Source organism: Leptonotus elevatus, chromosome 10 (assembly GCF_054856555.1).
Source record: "Leptonotus elevatus isolate MCC_2025b chromosome 10, RoL_Lele_1.0, whole genome shotgun sequence".
NCBI classification, from domain to species: domain Eukaryota; kingdom Metazoa; phylum Chordata; class Actinopteri; order Syngnathiformes; family Syngnathidae; genus Leptonotus; species Leptonotus elevatus.
Window position 1 is genome coordinate 20,578,902 of NC_141248.1, and position 23,117 is coordinate 20,602,018.

General features: G+C 39.8%; 1 protein-coding gene across 5 annotated transcripts in view; it reads right to left on the reverse strand.

The window, feature by feature from the left end:
• The window catches only part of magi3b (membrane associated guanylate kinase, WW and PDZ domain containing 3b), a 130,944-nt gene that overhangs the window by 27,812 nt on the left and 80,015 nt on the right, over positions 1 to 23,117 (reverse strand). For 4 of the 5 annotated variants that reach the window (XM_086086721.1, XM_086086724.1, XM_086086725.1 and 1 more), the window contains exons 2-4: positions 20,625 to 20,741; positions 12,460 to 12,579; positions 3,058 to 3,264 (exon numbers count right to left, since the gene is read on the reverse strand). In XM_086086721.1, coding sequence (XP_085942847.1) covers positions 3,058 to 3,264; positions 12,460 to 12,579; positions 20,625 to 20,741 — 444 coding nt within the window. Of the gene's footprint in view, positions 1 to 3,057; positions 3,265 to 12,459; positions 12,580 to 20,624; positions 20,742 to 20,837; positions 21,099 to 23,117 lie in introns of those variants that run through there. The other variant, XM_086086722.1, reaches the window with a different exon arrangement.

The window sequence follows — 23,117 nt, forward strand, 5'->3', positions numbered from 1 at the left end:
CAAAAAAAACAAAAAAACCTAACGTACTGGCCTTTAAAAGGATGAGGAGAGTGAGGCCAATTCTTTTATTTTCTTCTGTGGTTTTGAGATCAAAAGATTAACAGTTCAGCTTTTATTTCCAGACATGGACAAACAACAAGCGTTATTTTAAAAGGGAAAATGAAGACGGCACATTGGTTTTCATGTTGGTTACACTGCTAACCAGGGATGCCGTCAAGTCCATCTTTATTGAGTCCAAGTCAGAGGCCAAGTCAAGTCAAAGTCCACAAGGTCTGAGTCCAAGTAAGTTTTGAGTCACAGAGGTCCAAATCTAAGTCAAGTCACGAAAGTCCGAGTCCGAGTCAAGTCAGAGTGCACGAGCTTTGAGTCAATTCAAAGTAACAAAAGTCTGAGTCCAAGTCAAGTCGGAGTCAACAAGGTCTGAGTCCAAGTCAGGTTCGAGTCACAGATGTCCGAATCTAAGTCAAGTCCAAGTCACAAAGGTCTGAGTCCAAGTCAAGTCAGAGCGCACAAGGTCTGAGTCCAAGTCAAGTCAAAGTCACAAAAGTCTGAGTCCAAGTCAAGTCGGAGTCAACAAGGTCTGAGTCCAAGTCAGGTTCGAGTCACAGAGGTCCGAATCTAAGTCAAGTCCAAGTCACAAAGGTCTGAGTCCAAGTCAAGTCAGAGCGCACAAAGTCCGAGTCCAAGTCAAGTCAAAGTCACAAAAGTCTGAGTCCAAGTCAAGTCAAATTCAAGTCAAGTCAGAGTCATGTCTTATTGTATTTCTTCTATTGTGATTTCCGGCAGTCTGGATGGCTTGTGGTATTGTGCTGCCCCTCACAGGTCAGTCTTGGTCCAACAATACCGTTTGGTGCAGACAAGTAACCGACCAATTGTAACCGCCGCGGAGCAAGGCAGAGTCCAGTCTCTTGATTGGCTGACGATTGCGCAAGCAGACTATTTACAGAGCGGACACAGTTATCATATTCCAGCCTCCCCAAAGCCAGATCGTCGTGTACCAACGTGAACAGAACTGCTTCAGGGCCCACACCGACAGAGGTCACACCATGAGGCAGCTTGAGGTCACAGCCTCGCTGTGACCTCAAGCGCCCTGCCAGACTTTACAGAAGGACCACGGAAGGGTTGGGGGAGGAGGGGGTGGTTTCAGACGCTTACATGTCAAGAGCTGAGAGACTTAACGCTCATATTTTCCATTAACCTCTTTCTCAATTCGACCATAACTCTGCCCATCTATGGCCGCCCTGAGAGCAACGGGCCACCAATTGAAGCAGAGCCGTCGTTCGCTGGCCATAAAAAGCACTCCGGCGCGTCAGGGCGGGCGCAGTTCTCTTTTGTTTCGTGTGTGTGCGTGCGTGTATTTAGGGTCAAATATGAGCAAGCTGTTGGATAAACACTGTGGATTTGTGTGGATTCTCGATGCAGCTGAGTAAGCAGCAGCGTGAGCCCTCGCTGTTAGAACAAGGTAAAAAATAAATAGAAAGGACAAAATCGGCTTAATTTTTCTCTCTCCCTCCATTTTAATTCTGAATTCTATCACACTAACTGCCAGGGTGTCATGCTCAATATGTGACAATTTTCACTGTGTCCTCAGCGTGGAGGGCTGTCACAAGTATCACATTAAAATTAATATAAAAAGGTGTGTCTTTTCGAAAGGCACCTCTGCAGAGGTTGAACACTAGGTGCTTATGTTAATGTGCGTTTACATCAAACATACTTTATATTTGCATAAAAGGCTACAAGTATTAAACGATGAACGGCATACAGTATAACTGAACAGGTCAACCTCCAACTTACGGTGCTTCAAAGTACTTTTAGGACTTGAAGTGGACTCATTTAGTCCAGAGAGGAACACAATTTCATGTTCAAGTGCCACTAATGTGCTCCTGTTAGCATAATTGCTACATCAAGTATATTTTAGCTCTATTTATTTGAAAGTGCCCCTACTGTTTTGTATTCGCATGGTGTGTGCGCTAAGTAGCATTTAAATAGACAAGAGCACCCCACAACCAAAAAGCCGTATATTGGATTTTTACAATATCATGTTTTTTATTTATTTTTTATATTAATGCTATGATGACCATGTAAAACTATAAGGTCTTGCAGGCTTGCAGTATGTACCTCCCCCAAGGCTGAACTGTTAACAAAAGTGGTGGAAAAGTCGATGACGTGCTGCTTTTGACAACACAAATAAGTTCCTTATACAGTGGCATTAGCTGTGGAGTCAGACGTTAGTGCAATATGCTAACTATAGCCAAAGTGTCAGTGTCAACAATACCACAAAAAAAAAGAAACAAAAAAGTTTGTTTTTCTAGGCCTGTATAATATAATGAATAAAATAACTGTGTAACAGTCACACACAAACAAATGAAGAAGAATAGACCTTTTTACCACAACTACTCAATAAGTTTCTCTAATATTAGTAATTTTTCACAGGGAATAAATATAATTATATGCCTGTGTTGTTATCTATCTGCAAGTGTTTCATCATTTGTAATGAAATATCAGTTACTTAAAGGGTTGTAAAACCGCGGCTTGAAGCTAACCGCTAGCATGCATATTGAATGTTAGCAAGCTAGCAGGGGCAACACTGTTTGGTTGTTTGGAAATTAATTGACTGTGTTTTATGGTAAGTTTGACAGTAAACTTCTACTGGGAGTGGTATTAAAGCTTGAAGCCTCTTTTTTGATAAAAAAATAAAAATCACTATTTGCCAAACTTCTAATGTAAAGTGAGTTGAACTGACCTTGATGCCACCATACAGCGCTCACATTGTATCTGACGTTTGTCTTATCTCAAGGCACCACACAAACAAACAAAAAACCAGCTGGTACAAAATGTGTGTACCCGCTTAAGTAAACACAAACAGACTCCTCAGGTTAAGGTCAGACAAAAAAGTGTTTAACATCTCAAATCGTGTACAATCTGCAAAAAGTCCTCTTTCCACTAAGACGAACGACGCAGACCGACAGTTACACTGACGTCGCGTGGCTCGTCCTCGCCCAAGGACACGTAGGAGACAATATGGTGGCCCGCTGATTTAGCGTGACGCGGACTCACCAGGCAAGCCGTTGACCAGCGGTGGCCTCTCGTCATCGTCCTCCTCCTCGGGCACGGCGCTGTCCTTGCGGTCCATCTTGCTGACCGAGGTGGTGCGCTTGCGAGGGATGTCGCCGCCAAAGTCCTCGTCGAACAGGACCTGGTCCACCAGGTCGGGCTGCACTAGGTTGGGCTCGGCGGGGGGCTTTGGGGTCCCGTAGAAGTTGCCTTAACAAGGAGGGAAAACAGAAAGATTTTGAGTGAAAACTGAACTGAAGTAGAAAAGAGACACAGGATATTAGCACATGGACCTTCAGCTGGATTTTCAGGATATGAAAAAATGCTCAATGCTCAAATAGTTTTCCAACAAGTTATGGAGCAAGCTTGTTACCTTAATACGAGGGATGTAACAATATCCAAATGTCACATTATGATATAATATCACTATACGATAATTCACTATATGCTAATTATCCCAATATTGTGGCTGTGTTGCTAGTATTTATTAAGATTTTTCAGGAAACACAAAAAATTTAACCATTTGTTTGCATCATGAGGAGATGATTTAGGTTAAAAAAAATTACATGGGCAATTATTTTAACTCGTTCACTCTCAGACAACCCCCCCGCCCCACAGTTTTGGAAATATTGTGTTCTGTTGCTATAAAAACATGGAACCTACCAAAAGAAAGATTCGAGTCTCTTCTTTCATCAGGAAAAAAGTATATTTCTATCTGTTTCTGTTTTGCAGTTTCATCATTATTCACATATCTGTTTAATACAGTGGAGAAAAGAGCTTTTTGCAACATGGCCCTGGTTGATCGTTTTTGCTCCAAGCATTCTCTTCAGTTCAGAGGCTGCATCAAAGCATTCTGTATGCTCTAGCATAAAAAACAACAAAATAAAAACACATATAAAAACGTCTTTGAGAGCATGCTAATTTTTAATTAGAATGAATTTATAAGTTTATAATTTAATTTAATTTATAAGCAAATGAGTTAAGTGTGTGACGATATATTAACCTCTGAGTTTTCTGCTATATCCATGCCACTAAGCCAATATGGTCGCCGCCCTCCGCCATCTTGAATTACTTTGTAAACAATGCACAGCGTATGTTACTATTGGCTCAGCAGCGTAAATGATCTTTAGTCTATGTAGTTCCTAATGCTAAAAAGTAAACAATTTTATGGAGATGCGGTGCTTTAAATATCGTAGCATGACGATGACAATATTGTGGCAATTTTCATATCGCGATATTGTGGTTATTGTTACATCCCTACTTGATACAAAGACACACCGAGATTGTCAATTCGTCAGCACACGTCTTCCTAAGCGTGTACGTTTCACTTCTCTTAACCTGCTCCTCCTCATGACCATGGGGCTTTTGTGACTCATGTAACATTAAGATCACTCTTCTTGGAATTTGCCAGCGACTAATTACGCTGTTCATTGAGTACGGCAATCTTCTCAGCTTGCCATTTTCCCCCCATAATGAAGAAAAACCTTGTGTTACACATGATAAATATTTAGTCAGATAACAGAAGCGAGGGGGAGGACGCGGGGGGTAATCTCAGTGCAGGCAAACGAGGATGCTTGGCTAAATGGCGTGCTGCTGGATGCGCTCACCTCCATTTATTTGCAGGTAATCCATTTGCAAGGTCGAGTATTTCCCTCCCATAAATGATCGCCAAATAAGAGTCGGCCACGCTTTAATCACGATTTTTAATGAGATTAATTAAAGAACAGAGAGTGACACCACTGGGAAATGCAATTTAATTACCCTCGGTTGAAAAACAATTGCTTCTTTTTTTTTTAATGCAGCTGCACACGAAAGCAGAATCTTTTCATGTACTTAACAAGGAACACGCCGATGTCACGGGCCTTGAGCGGTGTTTCTCACGTCTTCTTATAGCCGTGTGCGTGTACAGCTTGGCCTGACGTGCTTGAAACATGGTCGCTTGCGTGTGTTCCATCTTCAAGCACGCACAAACCCACGTCCACAACAACATACAGCACGAGAGTAATCGCTCCTCCATTGCGGAGGTTACATTACAGCAAAAATGTAAATCCGCAAAATATAGATACACCCTTTTTAAATACGCTACTATAGTAATAATACAAACATATTTAAACACTTATTATATTGAGTGAGAGAGCAAAACTATATAAAATATTTAATTCTGTACTAATCTCTTCATGTTTTTAATTGCAATAAAAAAAAAAAAAAATTCAAAACTAATGAATTTATAATCTCACAATATACTGTAGATAATTAATTAAGGATAGAGCGATTATCGGCTGGGCCAATTATCGGCTCGGATATTCAGCATTTTGACGAATATCGGCATTGGCCATTTTGAAGAATCATACGGCTAATAATTGATCCATTTAAAAAAAGTGTTCAGAGAACTAATTATTTACATTTTTCGAGATGCTTCTGACGCTGAGAACTCTGTGCACCTTCTGTCTTAGTTTGAAATTAAAACTAAGATAAGTAAAATTTTAATACTTCAGATATTTTTTTAATTAAAAATAAACTTTATTTACTGTCGCAAACAACAGGGAGCTGTTTACTTAAGTTTTTATTTAATGTTTGAAGACATGCTACTGCCCCTGGAAGAGTCCTGTTGTTAGATTTGTAAAACAAATATGTGTTTTGATTATGATTTTTTTTAAAGTCCAATAAGCATATACTTAAAAAAATAAAAATAAATAAAAGAGATGGAGTTTGTATTTTTTTGATTTTTGATGCCAATAATTTCCCTCCAAATAGCGGTTATCGGCGTCCTTGACTGCTAATAATCGGTATCAGTATCAGCCCTGAAAAATCGGTCTATCTCTATAATTAATCATGCCCAAAGATGTACATTCTAAAATGAATTTACAGGAATTCCTTTCTGTAGGCATAAAAAGCAGGATTGAAAAGGATTGACCTTCAATAATTTTAAGCAAAAACTAGGATGGACTTTTCAATCTTCTTGTTTAGTCAAATTTACACAGTGTCCAACTACATGGAGTACGGCAATCTGTTGGATGAAAGTGAAATTACACCAAAAACAAACAGGAGCAAGAACAAAATAGTTATGAAACGTGCAATTTTTTTTTACTAAAAATGCTTTGCTTAGATGCCCCATCTGCCATGGCAAAATTCCAGGGTCAGGGTCGCCTATGACAAATTCTGGAGTATTACTCAAAGTTGGCCTTGGAGCCATATTTCCCAATAGTTAAACCTTAAAAGCACATCTGATGCTATTATGAAATATCAAACCACTGCACATAATGCACATGCCAGAATCTGCTACTGAATGAATGGTTGGATGGATGCAAAACGAGCCCCTCCAGTCGATCCGCCCGATGTTTACGAGGCGACGCGGTTGCCCGCATACATCAAAGACGGCTTAATTAGCGGGTGCGAAGATGGCGAGCAGAGATGGAGGAGGCCGCTGGCTAATTTGCCGGAACGCTGACATTCATCAGCCACGTTACCTGTTTGATTAATGAGCTGCGAGCAGGTTGCACGCGGGTTACGTCAGATGTTTTCCATATGTGCCTGCAAGCGTCAAGACACTTCAATAACATCAATAAATAGTCCTCAAATACATGTCTTTTCATTTCATTACGGTTTGACATTTATAACATTCCTATTCATGACAAAAATTTGCGGGAAAATTATAAACATTTTAAATCACTGACTCGCGTGAGACTTTGTCAAATAAGAAATAAAGTAGAAAAGTATGTGAGCTTGTTGACAGGGCTTATTTACAATGACAGGGTGGGCGATTTTGGCTAATTTTAGCATTTTGTGAACATGATGTAAATCATGGTTCAGTTGGCAAGCTAATTGCATACTGTTAAATATAGTTAAAATTTCTGAAAACTTGTTATAGCAATCGATATTGGAAATTCTACCATGACAGAGCTTGACAGCAACCAAATACACACAAGTAAAGGTGGCAAATCCAGGTCCAGAAAGTAGAAAGCCTGCCACAGTTTGGCTTTAACTCCAAGTGCTAGCTAGCTAGATAGCTCCATTGGTGTTTGTTTACCTGTTCGGGAGCTAGCATCAGGGGCTAAAGCCAAACTGTGGCATTTCGCCCCAGTTGCTAGCAAGCTAACGCCATTGGTGCTCGTTTACCTGCTAGGGAGCTAGCAATCTAGCTAACTAGCATCAGGGGCTAAAGCCAAACTGTGGCATGTCGCCTCAGGTGCTAGCTAGCTAGCTCCATTGGTGCTCATTTACCTGCTAGGGAGCTAGCAAGCTAGCTAGCTAGCATCAGGGGCTAAAGCCAAACTGTGGCAGGGTTTTTACTTTCTGGACCTGGATTTGCCACCTCGGCACACAAGAGGAAAATTATCAAGCATAAATGTTTACTCATTGAGGGATTTCTTAAATCAAATAATCAAATTAACTTTCGGTGGATGATAAAACCATTTACTCGTTTAGTGATACTAACCCAAATTGATTATTTCATTACTTTTTCTTGTTTTTTTAAAAGCCCAGTTTTCAAGTGAAGTTTGGCTCCGCTCCTGGTCGTCATAGTAACGTTAGCTGCACTTGCCATTGGCTCAGCAGTATACGGGCCGCGCCAAACAAACAATCTGAGAAAGATCCTCCTCACCTTGCCTCTAATCATACCTTGCCGGGCACAATGACGGCTTTTAAGAGGGTCGGAGTGATTAATAAAAGAGCAGCGACGAGGGTATTTAAGAGAAATTATGCGTATGAACAGCGACGATGAAAGCGGAGGTAAAAAAAAGAAAAAAAGGCCGCTATACATGAGCCATTAACATAATGAGCATCCAGGCAAGTCACTTGAGACTATTAGCGAGACTATTACGGTTATCCCCGAGCCTCATTAGCCCGCTACCTTGCGCACAGTTTAGTCAGTGTGAAGTGACGGCAATTGGCCGGCTCTCCGCAAACACGGGGAGCCGAAAACCATGCTGACCTGCGACAGAACCCGTCTGACCTTGTTTATTTTGCTCTTTTTTTTCCCGGTGCACTCCAAGCCAAGCTCAACGGAGAAAGGAGAGAAAGAGGTGGAGAATGGAAATGGAGAGGCAGTTCCTTAATGCGATTACTTCCACTCCGCCTTGGAGTGCAGAGAGCTCGACACTCGCAGCGCAAGCTTGTGCTGACTGGCTTTTAGTGGGAAGAAAAAAGCCCGGAAAAAGAGATAAGTGTTCCGCAGAGATACGCAGAACACTGACACCTGCCCACTCGCAGAATGTTTAGTGAAAAGAACACTATATATAGGCCGGGTGTTCCAACGTTCGGTATCAGGGATGGGCAATGGACGAGCTGCCAACACTCGGAGTGGCACTTGATAGAACATTTTTAAAATAAAATTTGTACTGTAGCTGTGCAGCGATTAGATGACATTGCTCAAAAAAAAAGACTCCAACCTCAAGACTCTAAGTCCATTTGAACCGAAGCCCAAATTGGTCAAGAAAATGGCATCTTTCAGGTAAAATATATAATAATATAATTTAAACAAACATATCTGCCTGGATGCTAACAACCATGAAAGATTTCGACCTAAGTCGCCACGACAACACTGCTCTCAAAAGAACACACACAACATTTGAACCGATGACTATTCGTTTGAAGTGATGAGGAGTTACAAACTTTACTGCAAGACGAACGTGTATGGTAGTGTAAAATTAAAATCTTTGAGTGAGTTGCAAAATCGTGGACAAAATGAGTTCAAGTCCTTAACGTAGGTTTGGTGTTCAGCAGTTTCATATCTCCGAATGGCAATTTTTTTATCCATCTCAGGAGGTGGCCATTTTGCCACTTGCTGTCGACGGAAAATGACATCACAATGACATGGCGTAACGACCAATCCCGGCTCAGCTTGCGAACGTCACATGACAAAAATTCATGAAACAGGCGAGCTGTGATTGGTCGTTACCTTTAATCACAGTTCGAATGGGAGGGTGGCACGCTTCTTCCTACACTCTAAAAATAGTTGGGTCAGAAATAACAAAACTATGGGTCAAAAATGGACCGATCCTCTACTTGGGTCATTTTGACCCAAGTTTTGAGTCAAGAAATGGGTCTTCCAGCGTAACCCAAGTAACCCAATTATGGATGGCAAATGGACTGATCTACTTTATGGGTCAATTTGACCCAATTTACAAAATTACCCAAGTAAATGATCTGACCAATATTTATGAGTTTTTAAAACTCATAAAAATAAAACTCATAAATATTGGTCAGATCATTTACTTGGGTAATTTTGTAAATTGGGTCAAATTGACCCATAAAGTAGATCAGTCCATTTTCCATCCATAATTGGGTTACTTTAGACCCAACTGTTTTTAGAGTGTACTCTCCATCGCTAGCCCACTTTTTTTGTCGGGCCAATGTTTTGTCATGTTTGGGCTGGGAGGCCACTTGACACTTCCTGGGAGAAGATGGCAGACATTTGATCACAGACTGATGGAAGGAGCTGACGCAACAAGCCCACATCCAACAGCGCACCTTGCCCGTGGACACACACACACACGCGTACACGCACACACATAAACACACGAGGCTTCTCTCAGCCTTAAGGCGCTTTTCTGGCTGGAGAAGGATTTGGCTTTATCTTTTTAATTCTCCATCATATGGAGAAAAGCCGCGCTCAGATGCCGCCGCTGTAAGGGAAGGAGGCAGAGAGCGCCGTGCGCAGTCGGTCCATTCAGGTCGCTCGCGAATTGTCGGGGAAAAACCCCAACAAATCCTCGCCTTTATTTTGCCGGCCGTGCGGATTTGCGACCAGGGAGAATGCGCTTCGCTCGACGCGAGCAGGCAGATTATCATGTTATTGCTGTAATCATCGCGCGATGTAAGAGAAATCCCACGCTCCCTATCCCTTTATGGGAGCAATACAATGGCGACCGCGCCATTTGGCGAGGCCTCAGAATGCAAGGAGAGCGCTCGCTGTAGGTGAGGTCGTCTGCTAGACTTCCAGTTTGGGTGGTACTTTGATATGAAAAACAAACTGTTCTGTCTGTGGGGTCGTCATAACAAAGTGACAATAAATAGTCTATGTGGTCAACAAAATGGCTTCGGTTCCTTTTTCTGGCCTTTGTGTGGCTGCCTTTTGCTAGGCAACATTTGTTTTGCCCCCCAAATTCCACAAAAAGGAAATCCAGAAGAGAAAGGACAGGGAGAGATGGTAGAAACCTAAAAACCACAAACATTGAATTTTTTTTTTTAGATATATCATATTTGGTGACACATCGATTGAATTGCACATTGGAGTTTTTATTTATACTACGTTGACTTTGAGTGATTTTGATTTAATGATTGAAAGATGTTTGCACATTTATCTTGTAAAATTACAACTTTATTTCTGAGGTCCATTTTTCATAATATTACATTATTCTTGTGAATTTATTTTTTCTACAATACTTTACAGGTTCCCCTTTAGTTTTTGTAACTTAAAAAAATATATAATAATAATAATAATTATTATTTAGAAAATAAAAGTAACAAAAACTAAATAATAATTTTAATATTAGTTTAAATAATATTTTAAATAATAAATAACAATAATAATAATAGTAGTAATAATTATTATTATTTCATTTTTTTTCTTACAATGAGTTCTTTGTGGTAATACAATACAATATACAATACAATATAATAACATGGGCTCTTTCAAATTTAAGATTTGGCATTCACAAAGTTACCTGTTCACAATTTTTTTTTTCATTGCAGAAAAACCGAAAAAAATTCTACGTCAAGTTTGATCAAATTTTACATTGATTCTTCTATCTTTTTTCCCCCCATTGTATTTTTATTTTTTCCCTCAGGATATTACAACTTTATTCTTGTAAAATGTAACATTTCATCTATGTTGGGATTTTATATCATTATAAAAGTATAACCCTCATCCTCCATAGTTGGCTTAAATGCTCCTCTGCAAAATAAATAAAAGCACCACAGTAAATTTTCATCCACAGCATCAACTGCTGGACGTGGTGGGACCCTTCAGGCACAATGACCTCAACTCATCTAAAAGCGAACAGTCCTTCTGTGGAAATTCAAGAGTTGTGTATGGAAGTGTCTGAGAAGCCAGCTGCTGGGATCAGCAGGTTGACCGGTTTACATAAGGTCAACACGCAGCACCACAGCATGTTCTCAACACACACAGCGTGATGGCACGCCACCAACCACAAGACCAAGACTGGCACGACGTACGTCAACAAAAAACATTCAAAGATGTCAACTTCCATCACATGTATACAGTGCCATTATGTGCATGTTATGTCAAATACTTTAATTTATAATGCGGCAATTCGCAACAGATGTGATCTCAACAAACTTCACACATTGTGCAGGTCAAGAACCACACTCCTCATACATTATATATGGAACGAAATCAATGGAATTGGAATCCCACATGAGCAAGCACTTGATGATGGAGGTAAGGAAAAATTATCTCTAAGGTCGGACACACACAAAGACAGGGCTGTTTTTGCTCAAATTTTTATTTTTATGTGTGAATATGAGCTTTGGACAACATGCATATGCTGTCAATTAAGTGCTATACAACATAAGTGCACTACATTTACCATTTGATTAAATTAGAATGTTCATTTTTTTGAACTATGACGTGTTTTCCGACAAAAGTACAATTAGTACAAAAGTTGATTGTGGATTCGCTGCTTAAACTGTAAACAAATAGCGAATGTGGATTTTGGGTGCGAGTCTGAGCTCTAATATGTACACACATGGCATCTTTTACTGCCAAACGTTATCCGTTAAAAGACAAGCCCTACAGTGCCAGCCGATTTCGAGCATTTTCACTCATCTTTCAAGGCAAACCAAATATTAAGCGCTATGACTACATAAACATGGTGGATACCATACGGACGATTGGATTCCATTTATTCATTAGAAAAAAAAGTATGTTTCTACCTCATACCGTTCTTTAGTAATCACCATTTGAAAATAGGTCATATGAGTGACATCAAGCAAAAATTTAAAAAATAAGGAGAAAACAAGCTTTTTGTGAAAAGATACATTTTCTGCCCAACAGTGACTTTGACACAAATATTTTTTTGTTTAGCAACACTCTGTGAATTAGATTTAATGTGACAAAGGCTTTGATCATTCACATCATCCTTGAAAACGTTATATTTCCCAAGATCCGCCATGTTTTCATATCATTTGATACTACCCGGGAGCCCATTGAGATACAATGCTGCCATCTTCTGGCCATAGTTAGTGGGTGTTTTTGGATTTTCCAACCCCATTCACAAAGCAGCGCTGCACAAGACGTAGTTGACGTCAATTGACGTTATTGGTGGTATACAGTGGGCGTGTCCTTAACGTCAATTGATGTTTTTGGCGGTAAAAGAGTTAAATGCCACACCCTGATTGGCGTCAATGCGCTCCTTTGCAATCAATACGGGCGATTCCCCTTACCATCATAGGTGCCGCTCTCCAAAAGAAGGCCGCTCTCCTCCAGGATCCGGAAGTCTCCCAGGCTGATGAAGTTGTAGTCCACGCCGGGCACCTCTCCCTCCCGAGGGAGCCTCGTAGTGCCTGTGCAAAGCAAAAACACACACACACACAAAAAGAAGATTCAATCACTCAAACTTGAAAACTGCTTAGCAACAAGCTCTAAAAAAAGCAGCACCGAGAGAGTGAAGCAATCGTCGGTGGCAAATTGAATGCAAATCACGTAAATAAAGCTTTACGTTCACTCGCTCAGTGGTTTCTCTCCAAGGTCGAACGAAGGACGAGAGGAAGCACAGGTGCACGTGCACTCGCTCGTTCGGGTTATTATACATTCATCACACTGGATTTATGCTATGTGACATTCAAATGGGACAATCAGAGCTCGTTGGAGTATCACACGAGAATATAACATACAATGCGACACAAAGAAAAAGCTATTACGCTAATTCCCAATCTCCCTCAGTGATATATGACCTTTGTTCTGTGCAAACAAAACAATACGTGTCGTGCCAAAAGATGATCCCTCAAACACAATAACCTCTGACATCTGCTGAATAAGACATCAATGAAAGTGAATGGCCTCCTCGTAAGTCATGGTCGCGCTGCACATTTGAGCTCTGGTTTGTTCATATTGCCTGGCTAGCGGCGACTATAGCAGACTCGCTGACGAGTTGGAAACAGCGTTAACAAGGACCCAAATGAGTCACTCGATTTCTTGCTTTCACACGGTGACGGATCCGTGTTGCTGGCTGTTGATTTAATCATATGTTGTTTGCGGAATGGCTTCCTTGATATTTTTAACATGTGAAGCAATTAGCGGGCTGACTGCAGCGGGCCAGTGTCCTATTAAGTAACTTTATGTCGCTATTCCCATTCTTCGTTTTGTTTTGATTTCCCCCTCTTATGTTCCCCGCTCTAATTGGACGGTGACAGCTTCTTGGCGCCCCAGCAGATGATTAAATGGCCCGTTTGATAGTGAGACAAACATTCAGAGGAGCCGTCTTTGCGGAGCTCCTTGGTAACGCGCTTTTGGTGTTAGTCCAAGCGCTTGACACTTTCTCTTGTCGCGCGAGAATGCCAGCCTGCGCTGCTTCTCATTAGCAAGAGGTCTGACTCTCGGCTTTGCTCTCAAAAATGTCCCCCTGTAGCCCAATTACTTGAGCCGCCGTCACCGCATACCTGCCAACTGTCTCCCGCAACCATTATCCTGCCACGCCAGGGCATCGCTCTCCAGTGGGCGGCGACATAATGAGGCCTCGCTCCAGTTGGACGCGGCAGCAGAGTGAGAGCAGAGGATGTGCAGACACTTCGGATGTTGATGTTTTTGAAAGTGTCACAATGCAGAGTGCACGAGACACTTGTTTTAGGGACAGATGCATAATGATAAATATTGGGTGGTGACCGGAAACAAAAACTAACTAACTAACTAACTAACTAACTAACTATGAATGGACTAACAAACTAATCAACAAATCAAGTAGCGAGTGAATGAACTATTAAACTACTTATTAAATGAACTACTCCACCATTAACTACTAAATGACAAACAAACCATTAACTTACTCAATGCACAACAAGATGACCAATAAACCAACTAAAAAAGGAAGTAACTAAGTAAAACAAAAAGTAAAAGTTACTTAGTAAGTAACTTAAAGTAACTTGACTTAAAGTTAACTTAAACTTTTTGATTGATTGATTAACTGAACTAACAAAGTAATTAAATAAATAATTGATTAACGATGAACTAAACAACTAAGTGGTTAGTTAATTGGCAAACCGCAAGCAAACAAAATAATAACAATGAACCAACTAATTACTGTAACTAACTAACACTTATGGACTAACAAAATAAGCAACAAATCAAGTACCGAGTGAATGTACTATAGAACTACTTACTAACTGTGTAACTAAGTGACAAACAAACCAAAAACAAACTAACTCAATGAACTGCCTAAATAATGAACACATCAACACGATGAGCAACGAAGAACTAAACAACCAAGTAAATCGTAAAAGTCATTTTAACCAAGCAAACTAACCAACAAATCAATTAACAAATGAATGAATGAACAAACCAACCAACGACTAACCAACTAACTTTTATTAATGAACCAACCAACCAACAAATTACCATCGATTTTGTGCTCACAGCTATTGGTTTTGTTCGGTATGCGTTAATTCTTGTACAAATCAATTAGTTAGGTTAGAAATAAAAGTATATGCATTATTTTTGATAATTATTTTATTATTGTTATTGTATTATTTAAATTATTATTATTTCATTTTTCTATCTTTGCCAGTGGCAAATAGTGGCAGACATAACAACTAAACTGAACTGGTTGGCAAAAGGTACAAATAATCTAAGTACATTTGTGACTAAACTGGCACAAGGTCATTATTTCAGTATGCATTTTTCTTTTAATGTTATTTCGATTCGACGGTTTGCCATGAGGTTTTATCTTACGTCAAATAGATGCCTTGGCTCCACAGGTTCGAAACCACTGATCAAATTGTTTTCTCTCCTAAATAAAAGCTCAAGTTAATAAAGAAGTCTTAAATGATTCAATATATAAATGATGATGATAAATGATGGTCAGATCAGATTACATTTAACTAACTGTCATCCTGAATATAAATTTAGCAAAGTTGCGTGGGGAGAAGATGGAGAAGTTTGAGGAAATTACAGAAGGTCACAGATGAAGGACTTCATGCGATGTGCTCTTTAACTCAGCCCAGGCATCGAAGTGCACATATATGACGTATGGGGCTTGTGTGTGCGCGTGCGTGCGTGCGTGCGTGCGTGTGTGTGTGTGAGCGATGTAAGCTCGTTGAGCTTGCGTCTGATCTCAGCGGGGTGTCGAGGGAGCGTGCCACTGAGCTCTTGGAGGGGCGGGAAAAAAAAGCCCTCCTCTGCTTTTGTCCTCTGCAAAACTCCGCATCTCGTTTAAATGAGATGGAACGTGCCCAAGTCAGGCTTACCGCATGCACGCACGCACAAACACACGCGCACACACTTATAGACCTTTGCTCATCACTTTCTCTGTAATTTTCTTTCTCAACTTGCATTGTTTTCTCAGGCGAGTGAGCTTATGGGGGTGTAGAAGTTTCGCAGCACCAACTTAAAATGGCTGAAAGGCTTGTTTGAAAATGTGAAAACGATTGAAAATGACCCTCGAACACAGATTTGTAAACTCCGTACTGCATCAAAATGATGGCGAATGGATTCATGATGCATGGATAAATTGTGAACATGAGTGACAATTGTTTTTTCTCTACGTGCCCTGGTGGACAAATATTCAAAATATATAAATGGAATGGAATAATTTGTGCGGATCTCACCTAATTTCACAAGACATCATTTATCAACACTTCCTCACGCATGACATCATTCTTAACAATCATTTCCTCGTTATAAAATATGCAAATGATGCTTCTGGATAAAATGTAAAAAAAACAAGCAAATTGGCTTCCTTACAAAGTCATATCGCCAACTACTGGCCTGGCATGCATATTACATTTTTTTTTTTTAATCATTCATTAATTTGTTGGAATCACGATACTTGTGATGCTTGCAATGAATTCACATCAAAGTTGGTTGCACAAAAGACCCATGCTTAAAACTTGACAGTCAGCATATTTAGGATTTAAGCAGCCATTTTGAGCAATTTCCAGAGCTTGCGGAGTGGACTGAACATCCATTCATTATCTTTCAGCATTTCATCAGTGTTGACGTACGTTACGTTACACCCGCAACTCTTTGAACGGGCTGAAGGAGTGACCGCTATCTGCCAATTTAATCGTACAACTTCATATCCATGCGCTGTTTCTTTTTAGCGTCGATGTACTTTTTAGAATCACAAGCTGCGCCACAAGCCGTAAACGGCTGGCCAAAAGAAATGATGGCCGTAAAACAAGGCGGCCCAAAGGTAATTGAAACAGAGGGGAAGGTGAAGGATGAGAACATGAGAGCGAGTGACGGAAGCCACTTCCCGCTTCTCCCGCTCATTATGGCAGTCATTCAAGCTGGGAATTAGAGTCCGACTCGATGGGGGCCCCCGTGATAAATGGAGCCTCAACCAGCGCCACCGCCGAACATGAGTAGGAGAATGGAAAGCGTGTTCCCCGTGACACTTGAGGACGGCGTGTGTGTGTGTGTGTGCGTGTGCGTGTGTGCAGGTGAGATTGGAGAGAGAAATGGATCATTTGCAGTACCTTGGCTCAGAAAGTGCCTGTTCAACAGCTTTAAGATGAAAGATTCTGCAATACAGCAGATCCTCGGAATTTAAACGTGTTCCAGGATATTATTGGACCTTGATTTGGGTTTCCTTCAAGAAATATTAGAAATAGAATGAATCCCTTTTCAGAGGGTTGCATTTTTAAGAGCTGTCGATCTGCAGATTTTTTATTTTTTTTGCTTTGAAATAAATTTCAGATAGGACCCCTGTATGGTGGCAGGAAACTCAATTCACAACAAGGAGCATTCCTTTTTAAAAATGTTAATTTAATTATCGTATGAAATGCCACGAAAACTGTGTGATTGGCATAATTATGGCACAAAGATTTGGCCTGCTGACTGGACTTTAAAGTAAATTAAAATAAATAAATAAATAAAGGGACGCCGATAACCGATATTTAGAGCGGATATTCCTTTTAACTAAAAGGAAAAAATATTGGCATCAAAATTGGAAAAAATACAAACTCAAGCTCTTCATTTTTAATTTTTTTTAATTTTAAAGCATGTTTATTGAACTACTTTTAGGGTTTGTAAAATATTGGCGTTAATTTTTTTTATCTTAGTCAATAGACACCTTTGTTTTAAAAATCTAACAAAAAATCTAACAAAAAATCTAACAAAAAATCTAACAAAAAATCTAACAAAAAATCTAACAAAAAATCTAACAAAAAATCTAACAAAAAATCTAACGCAAGGATCGACTCAACCGAAGGTGAGGTTTATCCTAAAATTTCCCCCGAAAGCCCAAAATCCCCAAATGTTATGTAAGTAGTGGTTTCACTTTCTTTTTGCAATACAATAAAAAAATATATATATTTACACACAAATAAATATGAAATATTTATGCTTTCAATGTTGTCATTGCTAAAAGTTTCATTAAATAAATGATATTTAAAAAAAAAATTTGGTATGTTTGTACAGTCCGGTACTTCAAAACCAAGAGGGTACCTGCTTTGAAATATCATCTGCTGATTATTACAACTGCTCGAGTGATACAAATCAAGCTCCTAACTCCATTTGTATATTCCTTTGGCTAGAAATTCAATAAGAAGATGAAGAAGAAGAATATCCAGCTGCGTCCCTGCAGAACCGGCAGAGAAAAAGTGAAGGGCTCCTACGTAGAAGCGCATGACTGAGATGACTGCCATGATCTGCAAAGTAAATAAATTGCACGGAGCTTGCCGAGATGCCCTTGCCGGGGTTACTATGGCAACAAAGGGTTTAAAAAAACAACAACAGTTTGCTTGTGCGTGAGTGTTGCTACGTAATACCCATGTCATTATAAAAAGCGACGAACCATTTATACCGTTGTCCCTTACACTTTTGTCTAACGTGCACGCGCACACACACACAATGAAATCCAAGGACAAGAGATGCGCCAGCAACAGAGTATATTTGCCCACAGTGCTTGATGAAAAACCAGGAAAAAAAAAATAGCTGAAGCAATCGCTAGTGTGTTGGCTATGAAGAATGCGAATACAATAGACAAAGAAACAATGGCACAATCGAAGAATAGCGGCAAGCTGAGCTGAGCGTTAATTTGAAAAATGAACTTCCAGATCTAACCTTTGAACGCAACGACAGCAGCCTGACGCCACTCAAAATCAATAATGCTTAGATGCAGACAATCAGCGCATCGGAAGTTTGAGCGAAAACTGTCGAGGCTGTGATCGGCGGGGTGAAGTAATGCCGATTAATTAGGCTGCGGCGGTGCGCCATGTTGTGTTGGATATCACTGAAAATCAATGAGGCACTTGACTTGATGTAAACAACCATCTTAAAAGTTCAAATGGATCAGTTGAACCAAAGACATATGTATTGTTTTGACCCTCAAAGTCAACCATTAGTTGGTTGGATATCATTCAAAATCAATATTGCTCTTGCTTTAGTCATGAAGAATCAATTTATGAAGCTTTAAAGACCAGAAGATTGAGAGTGGAACTGTGACGACAAGAACAATATATTGTTTTGTCCCTATAACTCATTATTTGTTGGATATCATTCAAAAATCAATAGGATTTTGCAGTGGAGTTTTTGAATATGATTAAATGAAATAAGAGATAATTGCTTATAATTTAAATCTTTTAAAGCGTTAAAAAGAAGAACTCAGTTAACACGGTTTTATTGACTTGGCCTGTAACCTCTGCTCATGTGTGCAGACAAATTGAGAGGAATCAGCGGTTGATCAAAGCAAGTTATGAAAAGAGTCTTTGAATTTAATGAATACTTTGAATGTGAATAGATTTTCTAGTTGATGATTTGACATCAGTTCAAAGATTTTACTTAGATATTATTATTAGCTAATATTATTAGACCAATTTAGTTAGCTAGCTAGCTAACTATGCTCGCTAGCTAACTATGCCTTTAGCCTGAAAAGACAACTTCACTGGATGCCACAATATACAGGACAGTGTCCTTATTCAAATTCCCCAACGAGAAAGTGAAGCCATGAACTAGACCGTCACCCTTTTGCTGGTCGAGAGAAGCACCGAAAGCCTGTTAGCTTGCGAGCTAGCTAGTGGCTAGTGTCTCTCATCATGGAATGGAAAGATCAGTGATGAGCTGGTGGAATATAATATTTTTTGCAGCTCAAACATGTAGGGGTGCTTAAGAATAAAAAAATTAAAAAAAGCTGTTAGCAAAGTAAGTAGCATCCATTTTACAAAAGAAAAAAAAAAGTATTAAAATTGTTAATACTCTTCTCTGTGATGTGTCAAATCTGCAAGAAATATGTATTTACACGTTACAGAGAAAATTCGATTCTATGTACCAGAGTGACATTGATTTGAACCTCAATGTCAGCTGTCTATTCAAGCGTATCATTCAAAATTAAGATTTCATTTTTTTTTGCTCTGGCACCAATTGAAAATTGCAACAGACAAGAATCATAACTTCAAGCTTCACCCTCAGTTAGAACTTCACCAGAATAAGTGTCTCGCTTTGAGAACGAGAGCGAGAAACACACACACATGTAGTCACAAGGCCCCAGAATATAATTGAAAAAAATGTATGAATTTTATCAGTTGACGTTAGAATTGTTGAATGGAGTTGGGAAAAAAAAAGTCAAACATTGCTGCCTTATTTTTTTTTTCCGAGCAAATGCTGGCTTTTTTTTTTTTTTTTTACTGTATTGTCCTTTTAATGGCAGTCATTGAGACCTAATATACATTAAAAAAAATACAAATAAAATCAATTTTGTCACTAGTCCGCATCACCCTACCATTTATACAAAGAAACTAATTGACTTTCTGTGTTTTTGGTTAATTAAAAAATATAATAATAATAATAATAATAATAATAATAACAAAAAGGGTATTTAAAAGTATAAAACACCACATGCTCGAAGATATCTGCTAAAGACAGTCAAAAGCATTTTGCAAAAATTGCACTTTTCCTGATTTTTCGAGGCGCGACATACCGGTACTTGGACGTCGGGTTTGAGTCGCCCCTCCCCCACTGTAGAAAAATCTGAGAAAACTAACGAATAAAGTGACAATTTGCTCTGCTTATTGGCAGATCAGCTTTAAGGGCTAACTTTAGACCCATATCCAATATGAATACATTTTGCTAACTTGTAAATGTTGGGCGAGAGACTGAGAATAACAAGGTTGATTCTCAGGTAGGTTAGCATCTTCTGGCTTCCCGAATGAGAGTGTGGCTCAGGTGGCTAAAACATGGAGGGATGTGGAGGCGTAAGAAAATTGATGGAAAAAGTAGGCAGTCAAAGGGACAAATGTGGAAGGCACCCTCATTTAAATGAATAGGCGGCAAGAGTCATCTTAGGCCAACTGAATGCTATTCATCATTTCATTTTGTATTATTTATGCTTTTTTTTTGCATCCGTCCCGAACGACTTTTGCGACGCGTTTGGAAATGGCGCACTGGTCGGACTTACACGGGATGGTGCGCAGGTAGAGGTTGTCCCGTATGATCTGCTGGAGCTTGTGGTCCAACGAGCCCTTCTGAAACTGCAGACTGAGGTAGTGGCGCAGGTCCGTGTTCAACACTTTGCCTGCAGAGAGGAGAGATGGACATAAAACGGGTCAATACAACACGGCGACGCCCCCTCGGAAAAGAGTTCGCGGCCAAAAGAGAAATCAATCCGAACCTTGTCGTCCCATCAACGCGTCAACGGTGTTAAAGATCACACTATTGACTCAGTGATATCATATCATTGGCTTCCTTTCTGCGCGGCTCTCCTAATTGTAAAGTCAATGCAGTCCTTCTAAAATGATGAACTGATGTATGTATGCTGGATGATACCTAACGGAGACAATGTGATTCAAGAGAAAATGGATACATCCAAAATATATGTGGGTCATGCGAAATTTTCTCTTTTAGTCATCAAATGGCCGATAATCTAGTTAAAAAAAAAAAAGTTCCCCGTTTAATCACGAAGGCGCTTCGGATTGGATCAAGTCAAAAAGTCAGACATGACGTTTCTGCTCGTGGCCACCTGTTCTTTCCTCATCATTCTACATTTTAATTTGCTCACTGAGAAGAATTGGAGAGTGAGGACAAAACGTCACATGACACTCACACTTTGTATTCAATATGATATGCTAAAGAACGAAGGATGGTACAAAAAATAAGGAATCATCGAATCCTGCTGCATTTCTGATCTTATGAGTGGTGGTACTGCACAGTGTTTGCTGATAAATGCCACCATTTTAGTTCGTAGAAGCACAGTAAAACAACTCCGAACAGTAACATTAGCACGAGTGCTAATGCTAATGCAACATGAGGTGAGTGTCTTGGCTGGCCCACCAGTGTCAGAAATCGTAAATTATTAATATTATTATTTTTATTATTATTATTATTATTATTATTTATTTATTTTTAATAAAAAAATGTATATATAAAAAAAATAAACATTAAAAAAATAAAATAAATCGTAAATTAAGTGATTTTCTGTTACCAGTGGAACAAATCATTGTCACAATCTGGGTTTCATTAACTAAAGAAAGTGGGACATTTTGCAATCCGTTACAAACTCAATCTAACCGCTTACTGTACCTTAACCTTAAAGTGGAACTCAACCTTAAACATTTCTTGACAATAACATATTATATGTGACCTCAACATGACATTCGGATTAATATTACATTTGTGGAATATGATTTATAAAGCAAAACCCATCTTTTTTTTATCCGTCTCAGGGGGCGGCCATTTTGCCACTTGCTGTCAACTGAAGGTGATATCAATGTTGCTCAGGGCTCAGGAAACGACCAATCAGAGCTCACCTGTGTTTTGAAGCTGCATTATGATTGGTTACCTGAGACCTGATGTCATCTTCAGTCAACAGCAAATGGCAAAATGGCCAACCCCTGAGATGAATAAGAACGGCTGGATTTTGCTGCTTAACTCGCAATATTAACCAGAATACATTATTCAAATTAGTGGGGCTGCATAGAACATATTATTGTTAAAAAATGTTTGGGTTGACTTCCCCTAACCCTAAAAACAACACCAATCCTGACCATAAACTTTCAACCTAACCATAACCCATAATCCTAACCCTGACCACAAGTCTAGTCAAATTGATCATGAGTTTTGGTTGGACATTTTGGGATCTTTTGAAATGGACTTAACCATAATCATAAAACCAAACCCTAACCCAAAGAACAGAACTGTAACACTAACCACTAACCCTCACTCATTTACTAGTCCCGAGCATTAATCCAACTACCTTCAAGTATAGCCTAATCCTTACCCACGAACCCAAACCACAATCACAAACCCCGATGATTGTCGCTATTCCTAACAGAAAGACCCGAAACCAAACCTAATCCTTAGGCCTAAACCTACTCCAATCCTAAACCCAACCCGTAGCCCAAACCATACCTAACTACTACATACTAATGATGGCACACTTGACTTTTGCTTTCGAGAAACTCAAGATCAATAACCTGAACCATGCGAAGCAAACTGCAATAGATTTTTTTGCCAAAACAAAGCCAGTTGCTGCAAAGATTTGCGAGGCGGCGGCGGCGGCAGGCGGAGGCTTCTGACTCGTCGTGAAGAAAGTGAATCTTTCTCTGAAACATCGTCATGAGGAGTTTGCAAAGCAGGAGGAGATCTGCGCTGCCTGCTTGGCCTGTTTCGGCGGCTCTTGACAAGAGGGAGACAGTCGCCTTTGAAGCGCTGCAACTTTATAGGAATGTCTCAACGCCATTTTTTTTTCTCTCTCTCTCTCTCTCCCCATTTCAGACCAAACGCAGCTCAGCAGGACCGCTCCGCGAGAACGTGAACGCATGGCAGCGGGACTTAAGACGAGATCTTGCTACTGTAGATGTAGTGTACGTGCTGATGAAAAACACAGCTATAGAGGGCAGATGGAATAATGATGAGCTCCGGGAATAGTTCTGTGAGCTTTCTCAGCCCTCAA